Source organism: Protopterus annectens, chromosome 14.part0 (genome assembly GCF_019279795.1).
Source record: "Protopterus annectens isolate FY-2018-M chromosome 14.part0, PAN1.0, whole genome shotgun sequence".
In the NCBI taxonomy this organism is placed as follows: domain Eukaryota; kingdom Metazoa; phylum Chordata; order Ceratodontiformes; family Protopteridae; genus Protopterus; species Protopterus annectens.
The window spans coordinates 1,142,857,768-1,142,875,376 of record NC_056748.1 but is presented as its reverse complement, the minus strand read 5'-3'; the positions used below and the strand labels follow the sequence as shown (position 1 = coordinate 1,142,875,376).

Below are 17,609 nucleotides of genomic sequence, written 5' to 3'. Positions count from 1 at the left end.
GTCAGCATGTCCTCCCCGCGGTCGAGCGAGCGTTCAAAAGACATGCGTTGAATGGGCGTGCCTTCGTTGAAGGCTGGGCGTCGGGCTGGCAACTCGACACCATAAAAATCAATTGCCAATCATTAGCGGACCGGAGTTCCACTGTGGCAACCCCTAACCGGGAAAAGCCAAAAGACAAACAACATACCTGAAAAGCAATGTTAATGCTGTGTTACTGTGATCAAACATTAGTAATGGTGAGAGAGTTAGTTTAGCTTTTGCTTAATTCCAAAGAGCATTGGTTTTGTTTTGAAAGAGTGGCAAAGAAGTTTAATGTTGCTGATCCAAATAAGAGACAGGAAGTCAAGTCTGAAGTTCTTTCTGAAGGCTTGTTAAGGATACGTTAGCTAGGAAAAGGACCATGTCATCAGTAGAAAGGTAAGAGGAGGAAGGTCCAGAGGTAGATCGTTTATGTACATGGAAAAGAGATGAAAAGCAACTGCATTTAGCGAACAGACATTATTAGTGTCTCCTCTATAGAATTCCTTCATAAAATAAATACATGTCTAAGAAAAAAGTAATATTTTCTGGGGGGGAGGGGTAGAAAGCAAGACTGCTATTCAAGAAGGTCAGTATCTTGACTCAAAGGAGACTCATCTGCATGATGTAAATGTCCTTCTCCTGCAAGGATGATATGCATGAAAGTGACCTATTCCTTTTCTTGGATTTAGTTGTGGCAGGATATGATAAGAGTCTAGGGAACCTGTATAAGACATTTGTGGAGCCTTTGTAAGAAAACCTACACTGGTTCATGGCATGCCAGACTTGTTTCAGTGGGAGAGAACAAGCCAGTGCCTGCTCTCAGAAATACTTCCTTAAAAGCACTAGTAAACCAGTGGTGGAGCCTTAACTTGTGTCATTGTCATGCCTGATTTGTCCATTTTTAAAGAACCAGAAGAAAATGTGTCATAAGGTACAACTACAGGTACTGAAGTTTTATAGTATGTAACATAGCCCTGTTGTGAAGAATCTTTCTTTCAGGAAAATAATATTTGAAAGTCTACAACATAAACCACACCAAATCACCATTTTCTTTAGTTAGAATGGCTGAAGAGCCATACAAATCATAGCCATAGTGCCTTACTTCTTTATTCTTTTGAATCAACCACAAAGACCGTTCTTTCCATCGTCTTCCTAAAAGGCTGCATCCTCCCATATTAAGCACCTTCAAATCATGCAGTTTTGAAAGTGAGAAGTGCACTCTTAATTTCCCATTCCTGTGCTGTCATTTTTCCTTCTGATTCCAGCCATAAATGGTTGCTGGCCTTGGAATTCATCTTATTGTCCTTGCTTTCATCTAACTTCTTTCTCGTCAGACTTGGCTTCCTTCTTTTCTAATTAACAAAACTTTAATTTGTGTGGCTTTGCAAACTATCTCACAATGCTCAGCACTAGCTATACCATGTGAAGCACCCAAGTGAGTAGATACCAAGCTGTTATGATCACTGCTGTTGGAATCTCCTATGTAGTGGGATTAGTGGCAAACCACAGTGTGTTTGACTTCTGCTCAAATAGTCAAATCCCTTTTCTGGAGGGTTGGGGGCAAGGAAGTACTGCCACTTTAGTCAAGAGATGCAGTAAACTCACAGATGTTTACAATTAGATAACAGAAGCACTACCGCTGACTCAAGACTGAAAAAAATGTAGAATGAGGACGGGTATTGAATAAGTCAGCCACATTTATTGCAGATGGCCAAACGGCAGCTGACCATCCTATACTTACTACCTCTGCAAGTAAATAGATACAGAGTTCAAGTACTTTCTTCTACAAGTATTTGAAATGAGGCTTTTCATAAAGATTTATATTTGCTAATATTAAAGTTCATCTGTTATTGGCTACTTATGGCACTTTAGCAAACAAAAATATATTAGCTTACTCATACCTAAAGGAACTGTGACTATCACATGGTCAGCCAGAAGGGTTTCTCCATTTTTGAGTTCTACCAATACAGGAAAAGTCCGCTGTCCTGAAGAGTTGCTCCCTGGGGATGTGCTCTGCCAATGGATACAACGAACTGGCTTGTTAAATGTGAAAATACCTTTTGGCAGTGATGTCATCAAAGAATCGATGATACCTTCGTAGCCTCTGTAAAACAGTTACAAAATGCATCATTCAACAGTCTGAAAAGCTTCTGAAACAAAGTTAAATAATAATGCCTAATGAAACAAAGTTAAATAATGCTGCCTAAATGGACAACAAAGCAAACGTTAGCGGACAACACTGGTAAACTCCAAAATTGAGCAGTTATCTCACTCAACCTTATAACATCATGTTTGTGTACTTCAAGTTCACAACCATAGCTCTTTATGGCACCCATACCTATTTTTCTGGGCCTGGCTTCTTTAACCAGGTCACTTATCAGCGAATAATAGGTAGTATTGGAAAGTGCAATAATTTGTTAACAAAATGACACTGACTGTTAATCTAGGATGCCTTGCAGCAGACAAATTAATCAGTCACATTCATATTTTCATATTTATGTTCATACTTTTATAACAGTGAGCCCTACATGTTTTTGAGGCGTATGGTGTGAAATGCCATGTTAGGAGACAGGAAAATCCATTGACGATGTCCATTTACATCCCACTATACAGGAGATGATGACAGTTGTCTTAGTAATTATGAACATAAATAATATTTTCACACGTACTTAATACTTCAGAAATCAAATGGCTTGCAAACGGTTGCATGATATTAAGTGAAACCTTACATGTTCTTGAAAAAAAACTATCTGATATCTGCACTGCAAGTTGCACATCTTTAGATATATTCAGTGTTATTTACATAGATTATAAAATTAAGCATATGTTTTCTTATTTCTGTAAATATCTCACTAAACATATATTCAGAGGAATTTCTTGTTGTCAAGTGAAAGCTCGTCTTTAGTTAACAAAAATGTTTTAGCAATTTATGTCTGTGTAGTACAGTTTCCAAGAAATAATAATTTGTTTGTGAAAGTTTAGCAAAAAATATAATTTTTGGTTTGTGTGCATTATGTGTAATTTTTGGAAAGACTATGAATGCACTGACTATAATCACTGACAAGATTTACTTCTTACTGAAAAACATTATTTGTACAGTTTTAATAGATAAAGATCACAATATTTACATTTGTTTATCTTATGCTTTTTAATTTTAATGTTCATAAAATGCTCTGGAATGCAAGATGTGTACAGGCAGCTAGAGATGTGACATTTCACACCACATAGGTGTTGCTAAATGGGAATGTGTCACAGCTTTAGTCAAAATTAGTGTAACCCAGCCACCAGCAGCTGCAGCACCACAGATCTCAAAGCCACATCCTTAGGAAAATCAGCTGCATCTCCAAAAATGTCAATATATGTTACGCATGCTGAATCTCTAACCCTGGCCCCATAAGCAATATGTGGCAAACTATAGGTTTCCTTTTCTTCACCAGTCACAAAATCACAAAGTAAAAAACTGCATTTTTCAGAAGAAATCACCATACTGGCAAGGTTGTAACATCAGACCAATATAATCCAGCCACCAAGTCCTTTGGAGAACCAGTTCATTGTAGTTAGTAGGCATGCAGTCTGGGAGACGACTGAGGAATCTATCCCAATTTCCCAGTTGCCCCACAGCACTGTCTGGTTAAGTGACTTGCTCAAGGTCATGTAGTAGGCATATGAAGGCTGAGGGATCAAACTCTGTAACACAGGGACCAGCTCATTAGCAGATCAATCATCTTAATCCACTGTGTTAACTGCTGAGATACAAAGTGGTGCCAAATTTACAGCCCTTAAACATTTAAACTTCATATTATAAAACAAAAACCTGTACATCTATGAAGTCTCAGAAATTAGTGAACCGGACAAATAAAGTGCTCCGATAGCAACCACTTTATTCACAAAATTCAAGATCACAGTCTTAAAGCGTGCGAAATACTCATACACTTTTCGTCGCCTCCAAATATTGCAACTTCCTCAGAAGACAAATTACTGTTGTTAATAGTACGTTTAAATAGTAAATCCATAGGCAATTAAGGATGGTTAATTGATTCTGAAAACAGTTTTAACCATTTCATGTTACCCATGTAAGTTACTTCTATTCCAATATATAAAAATATATTAATATATATCAGTATACATCAGTATATATTCCATACAATTCTAGTACATGCCGCTATAAGTTAATAAACAATATTTACCATTATTAAACATATTCATAAATATAAATACATGATAAATGAAATTAAAAATGAGAAATAAAACTAAACGAAAAAATCTTTTTAAAATTTTTAAAACATTTTTTAGTATTCAACTAACAAAGGGAATAGTACCAAAGGGAAATATTACCAAGGGAAATATTCACAGGAGAAATATTAACAGACTGCCATTGTCATTGTAAACATAATTTTAACAGCAACTTAAATCTAGTCATTCATATTAGGGTTCATTTAAACCATTATATTCTATCTTATTCCGTTCAACTAACTATGCCATATGGTAGCAATATAAACTTACTATTTTTAATTGGTTTTAACTATAACTAATTTTAAATAATTTTAACTAATTTTAACTAATTTCAACTAATTTCAACTAATTTTAACCAGTTTTTAACCAGTTTTTAACCAGTTTTTAACCAGTTTTTAACCAGTTTTATCTACACAGCGCGAAGTGCAAATTATAAAAATATATAAAAAATCTAATCATTATAAATATCAATTTAAAATTATTTTAAAAGCATGGTATCCAAAAGCTAATTAAGTGATACCTACTACCCTTACCACAAAAATACCACCTGTACATTGTTGTACATTTAATGTATTTATCTAATAAATTTCACTTTATTTAACAAATTTAAAGTAGATTTTATTAATTTATTATAGTGAATGTGAATAAATTTTATTTAAACATAAATTTATACCTCCATCTACTACTTACCTTTACATATGTCTACCTTTATTATCACCTTTCTAAATTTTTTAACCTTAAAATACATTTTATAGATGTCATCTCATTTATACCTGGTGGTTGATTGGCATTTGCTGTTAGCTGCCAAATTAATTCTTTCCGTTCGAGCTTTAGTGGTTCATAAGGACATCTACAATCTGGTGTAACTTGGTCTATAACCTTAAACTTAAAATTATGCCCTTCATTTAGATGGCAATGTCTAGCGAGGGCATTGTCCAATTTAATTCTACTAATACTGTAAATATGTTCATATATTCTTTCTTGTAGCTTCCTATCTGTTTTTCCTATATAAAAGGCTAAACATTTTTCACACTTTGCCATATATACAACTTGTCGGCTACTACAGTTAAATTTTCCTCCTATTTTATAAATTTGGTTCCTTATTTTAAAAGTAGTACCTTCTTCAACATATTTACAATAGTTACACATATTGCATTTGGTCATGCCCCCGTTAAGTCTGACGTTGGGCTTTTTACTTTGTAAAATTTCTTTAAAATTCTGGTTCCTCCTATAAACTAATTTCGGTTTTTCAGGTAATAAATCCTTAAACCCACTGTCTGAAGTTAAGAGGTGCCAGTTTTTATTCAAAATATTTTTGATATCAAATGCATCCAAGTTAAAACAAGTAATGAAGCTGCATGTAAAAGTTAACCCTGTACCTCTCCTTGCTACTTCTACTTGTTCTACATTTTCTGTTAACATTGAACCTAATATTGGGGAATAAATCCCTTTCCACCATTTATTTTTTACTTCTGTGGCTATATTTGTGATGAATTCCACCGGGTAACCCCTCTGTAAGAAAAACTTCTCAAGGAGTTTGCATTCGTCTAAAAAGTCAGCATCAACCGTAATCATCCTTGCTGCTCTAACATGCTGGCCTTTTACCACTGCTTTCTTCTGGGACAGCGGATGACTACTAGAAAAATGGAGAAATGTATTAGAATACGTCTCCTTCCTATATATAGTCGCTACATATCTCTCATTTACATAGTCTTTTTTCAAGTTAACATCCAAATAATTAATATTATCTCTACTATAGTTAGATGTGAACTGTAGAAAATCAGTGCTACTATTAAAGGCAGCCAAAAGCTTATCCAACCCTTCAGCATTAACCTCGACTACCATAAAAATATCGTCGAGGAATCTCGTATAGAAGGCAATTTTTTCTTTGATCCTTTTGTTCTCTAAAATGGCGGACCTTTCCCATCGTGCCATTACTAAGTTTGCGATACTGGCACCGCATGGGGACCCCATAGCGACCCCAAGTTTTTGATGATAAATATCTTTATTGAACAAAATAAAATTATAAGAAAGAACTGTATCAATCAGTTCTTCTATAAGCTGAATTTCATCAAGGGGTGCGCCTAAGAGCCTCATCATGTCACTTACCCATTCAATTGCCTTATTGTGAGGGATACAAGAATATAAGTCTTTAACATCTACTGTTACTAACAGTCCCATAGTAGAAAACTGTAAGCTGTTCATGGATCTAAGAAACGACCATGAATCCTTTGAAATTTGTTTCTCTAACTTAATATATTTCTGAAGTGTCTTGTCTATGACTTTGGCACATGTGTAAGTCATACTCCCTCTACCATCCACCAAAGGTCTCATAGGTGGGTCTTCCAGGCTTTTATGCACCTTGGGGATACCAAATAGCACAGGTGTCCTAACCTGTGCTTGTTGTAAAAAATTATACAGAACATTATCTATCCTTCCTTCGATAAATAATTCTTCAAAAAGTGATTTGATTCTCCCTGCTGCAATATTCATCTCATTTAAAGAAGACCTTGTGTAAGTTTCACTTTCTAAGATTGCTAACATTCTATCCTCATAGTCACTACTAAACATTATTGCTAATCCCCCTCCCTTGTCGGGTTTCATAACCCGAATTGGGGCTTGTTTTAGAAGGTTCAATAGATCCCTTTCTTCTTTTGTTAAATTAAATTTATATTTATTTTTACATTCCTTCAGATTCCTTAAATCTACTTCCATAATTTTTTCAAATAGAAGTAGTGCGGGATGAAGGGGGGGGTTATATACACTTGACACAAGGAAGTCAGATTTTTCATTAAGGTTCTCGCCCATCAAAAACAATAAATTCAACTTCCTCGTAAACAATTTTAAATCTATCAAAGTATAAGCGACATTGAGTGTGGAACTTGGGACAAAAGTATACCCTTTGCTCAATAAAGCCACAGTATCCTCACAAATTTCTAAACTTGTGTAGTTATAGATTTTAAAGTCTACTTCGGCATTCGTTACAACTGTGCACTTTGGTTGATTTTGTCCAAATGACGATATAATATCGTCATTTTTTACCATTTCCTCCTCTTGTTCTTCTGGTTCCTCTTGTTCTGGTAGTTGGGTCTCGAGGCTGAACCCCGAAAATTTTGATTCTCAAGCCTCCTAGTATTATTACTATTCTGGTTCTGTCCATCAGAATTACTCTCATTTATGGTGTTTCTCTGTTGGGCCAGTCTTTCACTCCTTCTGACATCGTTATCATTATTGGGAGGTTGCACCGGTCGAGATGGTAATGGTACATAAGGCTCAGCCTGCTGTACTACTGGGCCTGTTCTCTGGCCAAGCCGAGTCTCATTTTCTGGTCCACTTCCCTGATCATTAACTGGCATACTAACAGGGCAGGGAGGGCGTGGATATGCTTTCCCTTCCCCGTACTCTTTTAAATCTCTGTCAATTTTCTTTATTTTAGTCCCATTCATCTTTTTAACATGGTCGTCAATGCTCAGAAAACAACGGTCATAGTCATACTGGTACCTATTAAAATTAATGTCATTTTTAATAGAACTGTCAATAACCTCCAATTCAGTTAGAAGGTTATCCACCATCTCTTGGTAAAATGTACAAAACAGCTCTAATAATTCAAGGCCATGTCTATCAAAGAGAGTCACCAGAGCATTATGAAATTGTGAGCCTTCAATTAGCCCTGAAGGAAATTGCCAATGCCTAAGACCCTTAAGAACAGTCTTCAGTCTTATGCATTCACGGAAATAGGCAATTTCTAATTGTAACTTACGAATTTTTAACAGTTTACTATCAAAAATATTTAACTTTTCGTTTATGTCATTATTTACCTCTGCCTCCGTTTGTAGGACGCCATTTCTTTGCAAATTATTAAAATTAAAACCTCTATGCAACCATGTCATCAACAGCTCCCGAGTTGTAGCTCCCCGGTTGCTAGTCCGCTCTCCTTCGCGCTGTGTACTTGTTGCTACATCATCCTGGCTATTCGATAGCTCCCCTTGGATTTCGTTCATATTGCCATTAATATTAAATCCTGAATTGTTCACAACGGCAAGACGCCCAGCTTCTCTCTCCACCATTCGGTTCCCTGAAGGTACTGCTGTAGTGGGCGATCTATTGACGTCATCTAATCGCTGGGAAAGCCGGTCGACTTTCTGTGTTAATAACTCTATGAGGGCTGTAAGGTTACCATCGCCCTCATCTCTTTGGGAACTGGATGCTGAAGCACTTTCGGCATTCGGTTCCATAGTACACTATCAACAAAAGACCAAAACCAAACCTCAGAAATTAGTGAACCGGACAAATAAAGTGCTCCGATAGCAACCACTTTATTCACAAAATTCAAGATCACAGTCTTAAAGCGTGTGAAATACTCATACACTTTTCGTCGCCTCCAAATATTGCAACTTCCTCAGAAGACAAATTACTGTTGTTAATAGTACGTTTAAATAGTAAATCCATAGGCAATTAAGGATGGTTAATTGATTCTGAAAACAGTTTTAACCATTTCATGTTACCCATGTAAGTTACTTCTATTCCAATATATAAAAATATATTAATATATATCAGTATACATCAGTATATATTCCATACAATTCTAGTACATGCCGCTATAAGTTAATAAACAATATTTACCATTATTAAACATATTCATAAATATAAATACATGATAAATGAAATTAAAAATGAGAAATAAAACTAAAGGAAAAAATCTTTTTAAAATTTTTAAAACATTTTTTAGTATTCAACTAACAAAGGGAATAGTACCAAAGGGAAATATTACCAAGGGAAATATTCACAGGAGAAATATTAACAGACTGCCATTGTCATTGTAAACATAATTTTGACAGCAACTTTTAAAAAGATTTTTTCCTTTAGTTTTATTTCTCATTTTTAATTTCATTTATCATGTATTTATATTTATGAATATGTTTAATAATGGTAAATATTGTTTATTAACTTATAGCGGCATGTACTAGAATTGTATGGAATATATACTGATGTATACGGATATATATTAATATATTTTTATATATTGGAATAGAAGTAACTTACATGGGTAACATGAAATGGTTAAAACTGTTTTCAGAATCAATTAACCATCCTTAATTGCCTATGGATTTACTATTTAAACGTACTATTAACAACAGTAATTTGTCTTCTGTGGAAGTTGCAATATTTGGAGGCGACGAAAAGTGTATGAGTATTTCGCACGCTTTAAGACTGTGATCTTGAATTTTGTGAATAAAGTGGTTGCTATCGGAGCACTTTATTTGTCCGGTTCACTAATTTCTGAGGTTTGGTTTTGGTCTTTTGTTGATAGTGTACTATGGAACCGAACGCCGAAAGTGCTTCAGCATCCAGTTCACAAAGAGATGAGGGCGATGGTAACCTTACAGCCCTCATAGAGTTATTAACACAGAAAGTCGACCGGCTTTCCCAGCGATTAGATGACGTCAATAGATCGCCCACTACAGCAGTACCTTCAGGGAACCGAATGGTGGAGAGAGAAGCTGGGCGTCTTGCCGTTGTGAACAATTCAGGATTTAATATTAATAGCAATATGAACGAAATCCAAGGGGAGCTATCGAATAGCCAGGATGATGTAGCAACAAGTACACAGCGCGAAGGAGAGCGGACTAGCAACCGGGGAGCTACAACTCGGGAGCCGTTGATGACATGGTTGCATAGAGGTTTTAATTTTAATAATTTGCAAAGAAATGGCGTCCTACAAACGGAGGCAGAGGTAAATAATGACATAAACGAAAAGTTAAATATTTTTGATAGTAAACTGTTAAAAATTCGTAAGTTACAATTAGAAATTGCCTATTTCCGTGAATGCATAAGACTGAAGATTGTTCCTAAGGGTCTTAGGCATTGGCAATTTCCTTCAGGGCTAATTGAAGGCTCACAATTTCATAATGCTCTGGTGACTCTCTTTGATAGACATGGCCTTGAATTATTAGAGCTGTTTTGTACATTTTACCAAGAGATGGTGGATAACCTTCTAACTGAATTGGAGGTTATTGACAGTTCTATTAAAAATGACATTAATTTTAATAGGTACCAGTATGACTATGACCGTTGTTTTCTGAGCATTGACGACCATGTTAAAAAGATGAATGGGACTAAAATAAAGACAATTGACAGAGATTTAAAAGAGTACGGGGAAGGGAAAGCATATCCGCGCCCTCCCCGCCCTGTTAATATGCCAGTTAATGATCAGGGAAGTGGACCAGAAAATGAGACTCGGCTTGGCCAGAGAACAGGCCCAGTAGTTCAACAGGCTGAGCCTTATGTACCATTACCATCTCGACCGGTGCAACCTCCCAATAATGATAACGATGTCAGAAGGAGTGAAAGACTGGCCCAACAGAGAAACACCATAAATGAGAGTAATTCTGATGGACAGAACCAGAATAGTAATAATACTAGGAGGCTTGAGAATCAAAATTTTCGGGGTTCAGCCTCGAGACCCAACTACCAGAACAAGAGGAACCAGAAGAACAAGAGGAGGAAATGGTAAAAAATGACGATATTATATCGTCATTTGGACAAAATCAACCAAAGTGCACAGTTGTAACGAATGCCGAAGTAGACTTTAAAATCTATAACTACACAAGTTTAGAAATTTGTGAGGATACTGTGGCTTTATTGAGCAAAGGGTATACTTCTGTCCCAAGTTCCACACTCAATGTCGCTTATACTTTGATAGATTTAAAATTGTTTACGAGGAAGTTGAATTTATTGTTTTTGATGGGCGAGAACCTTAATGAAAAATCTGACTTCCTTGTGTCAAGTATATATAACCCCCCCCCTTCATCCCGCACTACTACTATTTGAAAAAATTATGGAAGTAGATTTAAGGAATCTGAAGGAATGTAAAAATAAATATAAATTTAATTTAACAAAAGAAGAAAGGGATCTATTGAACCTTCTAAAACAAGCCCCAATTCGGGTTAGGAAGCCCGACAAGGGAGGGGGATTAGCAATAATGTTTAGTAGTGACTATGAGGATAGAATGTTAGCAATCTTAGAAAGTGAAACTTACACAAAGTCTTCTTTAAATGAGATGAATATTGCAGCAGGGAGAATCAAATCACTTTTTGAAGAATTATTTATCGAAGGAAGGATAGATAATGTTCTGTATAATTTTTTACAACAAGCACAGGTTAGGACACCTGTGCTATTTGGTATCCCCAAGGTGCATAAAAGCCTGGAAGACCCACCTATGAGACCTTTGGTGGATGGTAGAGGGAGTATGACTTACACATGTGCCAAAGTCATAGACAAGACACTTCAGAAATATATTAAGTTAGAGAAACAAATTTCAAAGGATTCATGGTCGTTTCTTAGATCCATGAACAGCTTACAGTTTTCTACTATGGGACTGTTAGTAACAGTAGATGTTAAAGACTTATATTCTTGTATCCCTCACAATAAGGCAATTGAATGGGTAAGTGACATGATGAGGCTCTTAGGCGCACCCCTTGATGAAATTCAGCTTATAGAAGAACTGATTGATACAGTTCTTTCTTATAATTTTATTTTGTTCAATAAAGATATTTATCATCAAAAAATTGGGGTCGCTATGGGGTCCCCATGCGGTGCCAGTATCGCAAACTTAGTAATGGCACGATGGGAAAGGTCCACCCTTTTAGAGAACGAAAGGATCAAAGAAAAATTGCCTTCTATACGAGATTCCTCGACGATATTTTTATGGTAGTCGAGGTTAATGCTGAAGGGTTGGATAAGCTTTTGGCTGCCTTTAATAGTAGCACTGATTTTCTACAGTTCACATCTAACTATAGTAGAGATAATATTAATTATTTGGATGTTAACTTGAAAAAAGACTATGTAAATGAGAGATATGTAGCTACTATATATAGGAAGGAGACGTATTCTAATACATTTCTCCATTTTTCTAGTAGTCATCCGCTGTCCCAGAAGAAAGCAGTGGTAAAAGGCCAGCATGTTAGAGCAGCAAGGATGATTACGGTTGATGCTGACTTTTTAGACGAATGCAAACTCCTTGAGAAGTTTTTCTTACAGAGGGGTTACCCGGTGGAATTCATCACAAATATAGCCACAGAAGTAAAAAATAAACGGTGGGAAGGGATTTATTCCCCAATATTAGGTTCAATGTTAACAGAAAATGTAGAACAAGTAGAAGTAGCAAGGAGAGGTACAGGGTTAATTTTACATGCAGCTTCATTACTTGTTTTAACTTGGATGCATTTGATATCAAAAATATTTTGAATAAAAACTGGCACCTCTTAACTTCAGACAGTGGGTTTAAGGATTTATTACCTGAAAAACCGAAATTAGTTTATAGGAGGAACCAGAATTTTAAAGAAATTTTACAAAGTAAAAAGCCCAACGTCAGACTTAACGGGGGCATGACCAAATGCAATATGTGTAACTATTGTAAATATGTTGAAGAAGGTACTACTTTTAAAATAAGGAACCAAATTTATAAAATAGGAGGAAAATTTAACTGTAGTAGCCGACAAGTTGTATATATGGCAAAGTGTGAAAAATGTTTAGCCTTTTATATAGGAAAAACAGATAGGAAGCTACAAGAAAGAATATATGAACATATTTACAGTATTAGTAGAATTAAATTGGACAATGCCCTCGCTAGACATTGCCATCTAAATGAAGGGCATAATTTTAAGTTTAAGGTTATAGACCAAGTTACACCAGATTGTAGATGTCCTTATGAATCACTAAAGCTCGAACGGAAAGAATTAATTTGGCAGCTAACAGCAAATGCCAATCAACCACCAGGTATAAATGAGATGACATCTATAAAATGTATTTTAAGGTTAAAAAATTTAGAAAGGTGATAATAAAGGCAGACATATGTAAAGGTAAGTAGTAGATGGAGGTATAAATTTATGTTTAAATAAAATTTATTCACATTCACTATAATAAATTAATAAAATCTACTTTAAATTTGTTAAATAAAGTGAAATTTATTAGATAAATACATTAAATGTACAACAATGTACAGGTGGTATTTTTGTGGTAAGGGTAGTAGGTATCACTTAGCTTTTGGATACCATGCTTTTAAAATAATTTTAAATTGATATTTATAATGATTAGATTTTTTATATATTTTTATAATTTGCACTTCGTGCTGTGTAGATAAAATTGGTTAAAAACTGGTTAAAAACTGGTTAAAAATTGGTTAAAATTAGTTGAAATTAGTTAAAACTATTTAAAATTAGTTATAGTTAAAACCAATTAAAAATAGTAAGTTTATATTGCTACCATATGGCATAGTTAGTTGAACGGAATAAGATAGAATATAATGGTTTAAATGAACCTTAATATGAATGACTAGATTTAAGTTGCTGTTACAATTATGTTTACAATGACAATGGCAGTCTGTTAATATTTCTCCTGTGAATATTTCCCTTGGTAATATTTCCCTTTGGTACTATTCCCTTTGTTAGTTGAATACTAAAAAATGTTTTAAAAATTTTAAAAAGATTTTTTCCTTTAGTTTTATTTCTCATTTTTAATTTCATTTATCATGTATTTATATTTATGAATATGTTTAATAATGGTAAATATTGTTTATTAACTTATAGCGGCATGTACTAGAATTGTATGGAATATATACTGATGTATACTGATATATATTAATATATTTTTATATATTGGAATAGAAGTAACTTACATGGGTAACATGAAATGGTTAAAACTGTTTTCAGAATCAATTAACCATCCTTAATTGCCTATGGATTTACTATTTAAACGTACTATTAACAACAGTAATTTGTCTTCTGAGGAAGTTGCAATATTTGGAGGCGACGAAAAGTGTATGAGTATTTCGCACGCTTTAAGACTGTGATCTTGAATTTTGTGAATAAAGTGGTTGCTATCGGAGCACTTTATTTGTCCGGTTCACTAATTTCTGAGGTTTGGTTTTGGTCTTTTGTTGATAGAGTACATCTATGAAGTCTACCAAGGGTTTTATACACCACTCAACACAGAAGCAATAATGCACATTTCAGTACTTTACTATAACTAAACAGTAGGAAAGCAGGAAACAGAAAATGTCAAAGTAAATAGATAATAATGAGATGATGGTGGGGAATCTCTAATGCAAGAGCGGAGAACATGATGCAACTCTTTACTGCCCCAATAAGTAACTGGCACAAATGTATTACATTGTATCATACGTGTCCTTGCAGTCTTTACCTTGATGATAGAATAGCAAACTATGAATTCAAAGCTTGCATGAAGGCTCCAGACAAATTTTCATGAATCACTAATAGAACTGCTAACATTGGAAATTAAATCCAATTTGCAACATGGTAAAACTGAGGATGTCATACCATACTGTTACCCATTCAGAAAGCAACCAGAGACCTCTTGAAAGACTGGTGAAGAGGCCATGGAATTTCTTGTGGGGGAAGTCTTGATCGTCCTCTTGACGTGTTTTGCCTAAAGAATCATAACAGTAGCCTGATAAAACTGTGATCCAACATGGAACGGTTTGCTTGCCAACACCATCATGCAAAATGGCAAGCACAAATGAGATTAAAAGAATTTCTAAAAGCCTTAATCCTACAGATGTATACATACATTTGTCTTCTAGAGTTCATGTGTGGAATTATTTTCCTTCAATTCTGAGGGAAAAGGATGAAGGAACTCTACCTTCCAATTCAATAAATATCGATCACAAGGTCTGGCATAAACATTAGTAACTAATACCACCCTTTCTAACAGTCTTAAAAGATTCAATACAGAACACCTAAAAGCCTGCAACTCTGCTACTCTCCTTGTTAAATATAACAGCTGAAGGAAAATTAGCTTCCATGAAAAATATGTTTAAAGGAAGATTCATAGTTTGGTACTAGGCTGTCGGCCCTAGGGCCTACACAAGCCTAGCCATAACAATTCCCTGGCTATTTTTTTCCCACAATATTTACTTCCCTAGACCCCTGTCTGAGAGGGTGACTGACGTGATCCCTGGGGTGAATTTCCTATCTCCCATCCAATCGTCAAGGTTCCTTTTGAAGAGGGCCAAAGAGGCGCTCTGCCTGACATGTACGGCCAGTCTATTCCAGAGTCTGGGGAGTCTCTGGGTCAGGAACCTATCCCTCCAGCATGTTTTGTTCATTATGATGACAAGGTTTAGATCCCTGGAGCGTTTGGCTCTGAGGGATTGGGATTTCTTTACGTGTAGCATGTCCAACAGCTCTGAGTTTGACATGGCCTTGTATGTTAAGCAGAGCTCGCCTCTGAGTAGACGATATGCGACAGACTATAGCTGAAGTTTTTTTAGATGTTCAGCATAGGGCATCTGCTTTAGGCCTGTGATTCTTTTTGTGAGGTATTTCTACAGCCTTTCCAGTTGTTGCAAATGTCTTGAGAGGTACATACCAAACTGGGCGGTGTACTCTATAATGGGTCTAATGAGGGATGAGTACAGTAGGACAATGACCTCCTTTTTCTGGATGAAAAACCCTTAGTGATAAAGTGTGCCACAGAGAAGGATTTCCTGACTGTTGTGGCGATGTGGTTATCGAATATGACACCACTGTCCACCTGTGTCCCTAAGTCTCTTATCACACTTTCAGTGCTTAGTGTACTGCCACCTATGTGGTAATTCACAGGTACATGTTTTTTCCCATTGGGGATAACTATACATTTCTTGGCATTGAGCCTGAGCCCATGGCTCTGGCATTTCCTTTATTTTCATTTAGCTGTTATATTAATAAGCAGAGTATCAGAGGCTTGAAGAGAGTTTTTTTTATATATTTCCAAAACAAATGTAAGGTTCCAGTTAAAGGACTAGATTTCTCTGTTGATTACAATGGAGCACTCCTTTCACAAACATTTTCATCATGAGCCTTTCATAGGAAAATCAGTTGTCCTGACTGAAAAGGAAGACATTTTCAACTTAATTGTGAAAGGTAGCTCAGTAAATTTGGAAGATTAACTTAACATTTATCCAGGTCTTCATTTGTATTTCTAGTCCAGGATAGATCACAGATACATGTGGATATTCTTCAAGCTCAGACTAGGAGTACTGCCAGATTAAGTGACCTTTTCAGAGTCACACAGCAGACAAACAGAGGCGGACAATCAGAACGTGGACTCCAGGAGCAACTTGATAATAGCACACAGCCTTAATCTTCTGAATTAACTGCTAAACCAAAATTTGCCCTCAACATCTGTCTTCACACCAATGGGAAACCTTTACCATGTAGACAGCTGTAAAAAAAGAAAGAAAACACGCGTGAGTCTCGGAACTTCACGCATGTGCACTCGTGGCATTTCCCGATATCCGGACTGCTGGTGACCCAGTCTGAAGCATGTGCACGGAATCTGGACTGCTGTGAGATAGTCCGGATTAGGAAGACAGCATTTAACAGCAGAAATCCCAGCAGTTACAGCTGCATAGACTGGACGAGGATCAGACTGAAATGCCTGCAGGCTGGGTAGCAGCTTGCTCTCGTGGGAAGGGGAAGGACTTTACTCTCGCTGGCTTTTTACCGATGGACAAACGATGAACTTTGCAGCAATGGATTTCACACTGCAGGAACTGAGCTTTGCAACAGACTTGGAAAGAACCTCGGCTTCAATGGAGTTGAGGTTGTATGTGTGTGTGTGTGTGTGTGTGTGTGTGTAAAATGCCCCTGTTAAATATACCTGGTGGCTAGAGAGAACTCACAAAATATACCTGGTTGCTAGACTCAAACCCTGTACCTTGGGAGTAGGTAACAAGAGCTGGAATTCCCCACCCACCACCACTTGAGAAATTCTGCCTCATATTTTTGTTCTTGTGAAATTTGTGGTTTTCTGGATTTTGAATTCACTAAATAATGACAGGCATCTGAATTTCAGACCTCATATTCTTCAGAAAGTACATGGTAACACAAAACATTTTATTCTAGCAATTGTCTGTTTATAAGATCAATATTTGAAATGTGTCCCTATTTTGGGGACTGTATTCCCCCATTATTGGCTTTGACCAGAGTTTTTTTGTGTTAAGAAGTTGAGAGCTATGTTGAGAACTGAATTCACTGAACATGTTTGGGAGCTGTATTCCCCCATTATTGGCTTTGTCTAGGTGTTTTGTACTAACAGGTTGACAGGTATGGCAAGAACTGAATTCACTAAATGATAGCCATTTAAGTTTCAGTCCTTTTAAGAAACAGCTGATTTGGCATAGTGGTATGTTGCTCTCACTGTTGTGCACAGGGTCCAGAGTTCAAGACTTAGTAGTGAAATGCATGGTGGTAACACAGCATTTTATTCTAGCAACTTTCCAAGATTATACAAGCAAGGTTTAAAATGTGTCCCTAGTTTTTGGGCTTTTGTCCCGCCCAATAAATTTTGGCTTT

General features: G+C 36.1%; 1 protein-coding gene across 2 annotated transcripts in view; it reads right to left on the bottom strand.

Annotated features, from left to right (window-relative positions):
• Positions 1 to 17,609, bottom strand: part of LOC122789461 (peroxisomal N(1)-acetyl-spermine/spermidine oxidase-like) — a 474,880-nt gene that overhangs the window by 251,482 nt on the left and 205,789 nt on the right. For both annotated transcript variants that reach the window (XM_044056939.1, XM_044056936.1), the window contains exon 4: positions 1,923 to 2,125. In XM_044056939.1, the coding sequence (XP_043912874.1) occupies positions 1,923 to 2,125 (203 nt within the window). The remainder of the gene's footprint in view (positions 1 to 1,922; positions 2,126 to 17,609) is intronic.